Below are 7,500 nucleotides of genomic sequence, written 5' to 3' on the forward strand. Positions count from 1 at the left end.
AGTCTTTGTGAATCAATTATGGATTTGTTGATGGTGTTTAGGGCTTTGAGAAATTTCAGTTCTTGCTACAACAGAATCCTTGTCCACCTGAAACATTTGGCAATGTTCTCCTTCTCTACTGTAAATACCAGGTGAAGGAAAATTGTGAAAAATTGGAGGGGTTTTTCATCATGTGTAGCACATGTGTTGTATGTTTTAGTATTATGATCTTGCTGCTGATGTGTTGGCAGAGAATGCACACTTGACATATAAGTATCTCACACCCGTGAGCTAATTGAATGTATTGCTGGAATGATTCAATGATGTGTGACTGCTGGCTGTTGTGTGTAGTTTATGTTTGATTACTTAGACGCTGTAATAACACAACAGTCATCACCAGATGATGTAAGACTGAATTAAAAGATAACATAAGTGATCAAATCAATTGTGTAGTGTGTGTGTGTGTGTGTGTGTGTGTGTGTGTGTGTGTGTGTGTGCATGTGCGTGTGTGTGTGTGTGTGCATGTGTGTGTGTGTGTGTGTGTGTGTGTGTGTGTGCATGTGTGTGTGTGTGTGTGTGTGTGTGTGTGTGTGTGTGTGTGTGTGTCACGGTGTGGTGAACTTTTTTTAATTGATTCAAACAGCAGGACAATCCAATCACTCAGTTTGAACTTTTGTTTGGATTCTGAAAGGTTTATTCATTATAGACATCTTTTTATTATGCTATACAGTAACTGTAAGATTTAGTTTTCTAGTTTTCCCGTTATAGAACAATTGCCTGTTTGTTTGCTTGTTTTTTCATGCAGCTGTTAGCTTGTTTAGTTGTCTGCTAGTCCAGCCAGTAGTAGCTTTAGATACCTTGGCTCTGCAGGGATGCCGGTCCAATTTTTGCCCGGTGCCAAAAATGTGGCCCCAATAGCGTTTTCGGTGCCACTGTTAATATCAATATTAAAGACAATTCAAATTAATATCAATGGCAATGTAATCAGTTTTCTATTTCAACAATAAGCATCACTAAAGGACATTATTATTCAGCACCTTATCAAAAGGAAATGTGTCCATTCCTCTACTGTCTGAAGCTATCGCCATAATCGCGTTTATCGTACGTTGACCAAGCCTATTGCGAGAACAATTCTTTGTTATATTCATCAAGCTAAATCCACGTTCAGCTTCAACGCTATCCGGCGCTAAGGAATACAGGAGAAGGGCCAACTTGCCTATTTCACAGTAGTTCTCGCACAAAACTATGGTTTAATAACTTACAAAATTCAAAGTACTGTATAATTAGAAATATTAATTATTAGCAGTTGCTTTGCTCCTGGGGCCACATTTTTGTTGGCTGGGGCCACATGTGGCCCCATCTCCATAGCAACGACATCCCTGCTCTGTCTAGCAGCATGTCTGTGTGACTGCTGTATTATTATTGTTCTGTGGTGTCAGGCATTTCGAAAGTTTGACACAATGGCGGCATCACAAACTGAACAGCTAAGAAAGTTGACTAAACAGGTTGCTATAGTGCTCTAATTCTATAGTCACTTTATACTATTGTGCTTTTTTCTTACACAAGGTTCAGTCTGCTCGTCAGAGACATGATGAAGATGATATCAAACGTGCTATCAATGATTATGAAGAGGCCTTAGAGAGGTTATTTGATGTGTATATTTATTAATTAAATATGGCAAGATTAAGACATAGCTAAATTAATGGTTTGTGACTAAACACATCACAGATCTTAATGCTAAAGACGAGATATTAATTGTAGCTAGCAGACTATTGATACTAAAAGGACCTGGTGAGAAAATGGGGTCAAGAAGTGTGTAACATGAGAAGGAAGTGGAAAACGAAGCTAAAGGGATCATTAATATCAAGTTATTTTTACCAAGTTATGTTGTAGATTGTTGATTGTAGTGATAGACATTGAGATAGAAGCAGATTACTTTTGTAGCTCCTTAGTTCTAATTTTTATGTTGTGATGGTTAAATATAATTTTTATTAGACAAGTGAGCGATAGTATTGGTGTTACATGAACGTAACTGTAAACACTTATCCATACTTTGTCTATAATACTTTCTCTCGCATTGACTTCACAGATATATTCCTGTCTTGATGGCTCAGGCAAAGATCTATTGGGATCAAGAAAACTATCCAATTGTAGAGAAGGTTACTATTACTTCCAGCCACCATTATTGTCTGTAGTTTGACTTTGTGCTTTCTTTGTTTAACAGATCTTCAGAAAATCAGTTGAATTCTGTAATGAGCATGATGTGTGGAAATTAAATGTAGCACACGTTCTTTTCATGCAGGTTACTGTTTAGAATTTAATTGTTACACATGAGTTGCTTGCATGTCCAATTATGTGATTGTAGGAGACAAAATACAAAGAGGCTATTGGTTTCTATGAGCCCATTGTGAAAAAACATCGTGAAGATGTAGAAATTAATGTTTTCTTGTTGTTGGTGTTGTGTTTAATTGGCATTTTGTTTGTAGTTGCTAACTGTTAGTGCTATTGTTCTGGCCAATCTTTGTGTGTCGTACATCATGACTAGTCAGAACGAAGCAGTAAGACAGATGTCGGTGTTATCATGCAATTTTTGAACTAACAGTGCATAGAATAACTGAGTGTTCAACGAACAACCAGTTCAGTTTATGTATTTGTCTGTCTGTCTGTCTGTCTGTCAATACATATATTTCAAACATGGAACTATTATACATCACTGCAAAGTACATAACTATAACTAAAGTCCAACACTAGTAACAACATAAAACTTGCAAACTACATACGAGAGGCTAGACTCTAGAGTTAGGTACTGTCTGTCTGTCTGTCTGTCTGTCTGTCAGTACATATATTTTCAAACATTGACCTATTATACACCATCTAAGCACTAAATACTACCCAAACCGATAGGGCTTGATTCTATCTACGACTATTTATGTTTATGTGGCTGTCTCTTGAAACAATTTTCTTTATTTTTCTGTCAATCACTCTAGCATTTGATTGTTGTAGACACACAGAAAACACAGATCTCCAGTATGTCTTGAAGGTTGATGCATTTGGCTTTCTGTCTGTCTGGCAGTCTGTCTATCTGTCTGTCAATACATATATTTCAAACATCAAACGATAATACATATCAGCAAAGGGCAAAAAAGTAAAGTTTGCAAGCTACATGAAAATACACATATGTGTACACATAGTAGCTAAAAATTATGCTACTTTCTGTCTGTCTGTCTGTTTGTCTGCCGACACGTTCAGAGCTATGCTTTTGATTTTTGTATGTTGATTTTTGTACGTTTATATCTGTTATGGAGTAACATTTGTGACTTGTAATAACACTAGACAATGAATAGCATAATTTGTCTTGTTGTTTGTGTCTACCTATTGGTTTGCTAAGCTAGACTCTTGTTATTTTTCCAGGCAGAAGACTTAATGAGGCGAATTGAGAAAGAAGAGGTATTGTTTTATGTTGCATTTGCAGAGCAGTGAAACTTGTGTCACAAAATTAATCTGCCATCAGCTTGTAGTAACTCTCTAATGAATGCATTAATAAAGAGTACAAACAGTAGCTGATTGTTTTAGTAACTAATTAAAGAAGGCAATATAGAGTGTCTGTTAAAGTTATTTGTTGTTTAATTAATACAATAGTACAAGTGCACACGCATTCAAACACATCAACTTTTGTAGGAGAATATTGCCTACGAAGATCCAGACAGAAAGATCTATCATTTGTGTATAGTAAATCTAGTAATAGGGTGAGTGTTGTATGCAGAGACGATGGTGTGGCAGTGACTCTTCATTGATATCATGATATTGTAGGACATTGTACTGTGCGAAAGGTAACTACGAATTTGGCATTTCTCGTATTATGAAGAGTCTGGAACCATATCACAAGAAGGTATAGCGACGTTCGCAGCATTGTGACTGTATAGTAGTATAGTCAAGTTATGGTTTGTTGTGTAGTTGGGAACTGATACGTGGTTTTACACCAAGCGATGCTTCTGTTCTCTAATTGAAAACATGGTGGGTTATAAATATAGCAAGAAACTATAGGTCAGCAATTGCATGCAGGCATGTGTCTTGTACACCAGACTTGTGGGTCAATTGTTGAGATATAATCTAAGAGTTTCTAGTCTCTCTGTCTGATTGACTGTACTGGATCTGTTTCCTCTCTATGAACTTTGACATTTATAATCATCTGTTTATTATGTAGCAATTGACTGTTTGAGTTAGATTACTTTTGCTATTTCTAGGCTAAACAAATGATAATGCTACGTGATTCGGTCGTGCAAGAAATATTACAATTTTTCGATCATTGTGAAGGTGCACTTGTTTGCTGAGCGTTGTTGTGATGCGGTGATATTAATAGATTACATATGTTGCTTCTTAAGCTCATGGAAGAAATGTTCCAGTAGTAATAGAACAACCTCTTCAACATGGTGACAGTCTTCATGAGGGCAAGAACACCGTTACTTATGACGCCAGACTGCTAAAGGCTCTTTTCTTGAGAGTATTGTGAATTGGATCAGTTTGAATGCTTGGCCATGTCTGATGTTGTGTCTGTGTGTGCTTGTTTGTATGTGTTCATATACGTGTAGATATTATTGCTGTAGTATGTGTCTGCTTCAGCTGTTCATTTGAAAGTATGGTAGTTATGGAAATTGTCGTCAATTCTGCTGTGCTGTAGATTTTGAGATTGCTTCATTCATACACAATTAAACGTGTGGTGCTACTGAGAGCACTACTTAGAGTTACACTTATCAGCTGGAACAGATGTATTTCATTTTCGGCTGATTTTGTGAACATATATCTATAGAGACACTGTAGCTTGTTAGGTAACAACAGACATTTCAGGTTACTAGCTAGGAGATATGTGTATCACACACTATCAAATGTCTCACATCTATGGCAATGTGCTAAGTGTGATTCCACACACTCTATCACCAATCATACTCTGATTTTGTCTCCAACACAAATAATGAAAAAGCCTAAAAAATGAATGAGTCTAGGGATGAAGACCAACTCTGTACCCTGAAACAGTTTCAAACACACTATAAAGGTTTCACTGGTGCTCATCTAAATATTAACAGCTTGGTGTCAAAGATAGACTTCGTAACACAGCTGGTTCAAAACAGTGCTATTGACATCTTGGCCCTCTCGGAAACTACGATTGATTCTTCGATATCGGACTCAGAAATAGAAATCCAGAACTACTCTATAATGAGACGTGATCAAACAAGGAAAGGTGGTGGTGTGTGCTTATTTGTGTCAAATTCCCTAAAACCCAGACGACGCACTGATCTGGAGGTGGTCTCAGATCGTAGTCAATTTGAATATGTTTGGATTCAAGTAGAATTCTGTCAGAACCGAAGCTCTCTTGTATGCTGCTGTTACAGACCACCTCATGGCAACGTGAATGATTTTATCTCACAGTTCACAGCTATGATGGAGGCTGAGCTTGACTTCAGTGATGACATTATCATCATCGGTAATATAATTTGGATCATCTAAGTGACTCCAACACTGCCACAAATTTCAAAGACGCTATTGGTATGTTGGAAGTTCAAAATCTTGTATCCCAACCCACCAGACTTTCATCTACTTCTGCTACTCTCTTAGATGTAATCCTGAGCTCCAAACCTCAACTATATTCTAAGTCACTGTCTACTGACTCTGATGGCATTAGCGACCATAACTTGGTTACTGCAATTAGACTATGTGATGGTAGCAGAAAAACGCTAGACCTGAAATTTTACCGAGATATGAAACAATTGAACAAAGAAATTTGTAAATGACCTGCTCAAGATCCCTTTGTCACTAATTGAAACATTTGATGATGTAACTGATTTGTGGTCAACATGGAAACATTTGTTTATGGATGTAGTAAATAATCATGCTCCTATTAAAAAGAAACGAAGAAGACAAAAGCACAACATTCCCTGGATGAATACACAAATCATCAATTTGACCCGTGATCATGACTATTTTCGCCATGCCTCTCTCTAGAAATAGGGGTCTAGACAAAAAACTATCATTCCAAACTACATATCGTCATTTGAGAAACTTTATTAAAAGAGAAATAAACCATGCCAAAGTTTTGTATTATCGAGATCGCCTAACAACTATGACAAGAAATCCAAAGGAATTTTGGAAGACTATCAGCCAGATTACTAGAAGACAATCCAGTCGACAATCTGCATCTCCTACAGTACAAGACCTAAGTAAGAAGTTCAGTGAAACTGTTCAGGTCAACCAAGCCTGTCCTCCGTTCGAAAACTGGCTAAGTGTTGAGTCTACTCACATGTTTAAATTCAAACCTATCAAGGATGCTGATGTGGAAAAAACACTTGACAGACTAGACGCTAACAAATCTTGTGGAAGCGACATGGAGGCTAAGTTCTTAAAAATTGGAGCCCATGTTAGTGCGCCATCTCTAACTGCTATCTTCAATGCCTCACTGAAAACGAGCATTTTTCCTGATGATTGGAAAACAGCAGTAGTCACTCCTGTTTTCAAAAAGGGAGACAGATCAGAAGCTTCTAATTACAGGCCCATATCGTTACTGCCTTGTGTCTCTAAAGGACTTGAGGAATTGGTGTTTAAACAACTGTCGCTTCATTTAGAATCACCTAACTTGCTACCAGACTGTCAGTATGGATTTCGAAAACAGAGGTCAACAGAAGATGCCACAATGTTACTAGCTGACAATATTCTAACTGCCAAAGATTCAGGACTTTGCTCAGGAGCTGTTTTTCTTGACCTAAGCAAGGCTTTCGATACCGTAGCATCACTGCCGAATGCTAAAGAAATTGGAAGCTGCGGGTGTTGAACAAAAATCTCTGTCATGCATGGTTTCGCAGTTATCTCAGCAACCGCTCCCAGGTTGTTCGTAAAGGTAATGAATATTCAACACCAGTACGCTGCCTTCGTGGAGTACCTCAAGGATCAAAGCTTGGTCCACTCCTGTTTATTCTGTATACTAGTGATGTGATCAACGCAGTATCTCATTGTCGTTTACTACTTTACGCTGATGACTCGTGTCTTTACTCGTCTGGTCCTTCATTTCAATCAGTTACTGCACAACTTCAATCAGACATTGACAACTTGTCCATTGGTTCAATAAGAACTTACTGCAGCTTAATGGTTTGAAAACAGAACTAGTACTCTTCAAAAAGTTTCGTGACAAGCAACCGGATCAGAATCCTTCGTCAAAGTTAACAGTCATCCACTTTTCGCAGTCACTCATGCAAGGTACCTTGGAGTCCAATTTGATGAAAACACAAACTGGAAGTATCACCTGGGCTATACTGTAAAGAAGGTATCTAGAAACGTAGGAGTTCTCCGGACATATGGTCGCTATCTCACGGATGATGCAAGGGCTGCCTACTTTAGATGTCTTGTCCAACCTGATCTGGATTACTGCTCTAGCACGTGGTCTGACGGCTCACAATGCATTAGCAAGCGACTGGAGAGCATTGGAAAACGTGCACTTCGAGCCGTTGCACTCATTCCAATTCGAGAAAGAACAGG

At 38.0% G+C, this 7,500-nt stretch overlaps 1 protein-coding gene across 1 annotated transcript in view; it reads left to right on the forward strand.

The window, feature by feature from the left end:
* The window catches only part of LOC134184012 (intraflagellar transport protein 70A-like), a 7,951-nt gene extending 3,261 nt beyond the window's left edge, over positions 1-4,690 (forward strand). The window contains exons 14-28 of the mRNA XM_062651612.1: positions 42-131; positions 200-265; positions 331-384; positions 1,419-1,484; positions 1,546-1,622; positions 2,069-2,138; positions 2,204-2,281; positions 2,345-2,407; positions 2,466-2,537; positions 3,391-3,426; positions 3,658-3,725; positions 3,790-3,868; positions 3,934-3,993; positions 4,224-4,293; positions 4,362-4,690. Of these exons, the coding sequence (XP_062507596.1) occupies positions 42-131; positions 200-265; positions 331-384; positions 1,419-1,484; positions 1,546-1,622; positions 2,069-2,138; positions 2,204-2,281; positions 2,345-2,407; positions 2,466-2,537; positions 3,391-3,426; positions 3,658-3,725; positions 3,790-3,868; positions 3,934-3,993; positions 4,224-4,293; positions 4,362-4,489 (1,077 nt within the window). The 3' untranslated portion in view covers positions 4,490-4,690. The remainder of the gene's footprint in view (positions 1-41; positions 132-199; positions 266-330; positions 385-1,418; positions 1,485-1,545; positions 1,623-2,068; positions 2,139-2,203; positions 2,282-2,344; positions 2,408-2,465; positions 2,538-3,390; positions 3,427-3,657; positions 3,726-3,789; positions 3,869-3,933; positions 3,994-4,223; positions 4,294-4,361) is intronic.
* Positions 4,691-7,500: the final 2,810 nt, after the last annotated feature.

The sequence above is a fragment of the Corticium candelabrum genome, chromosome 9 (assembly GCF_963422355.1).
Source record: "Corticium candelabrum chromosome 9, ooCorCand1.1, whole genome shotgun sequence".
NCBI classification, from domain to species: Eukaryota; Metazoa; Porifera; class Homoscleromorpha; order Homosclerophorida; family Plakinidae; genus Corticium; species Corticium candelabrum.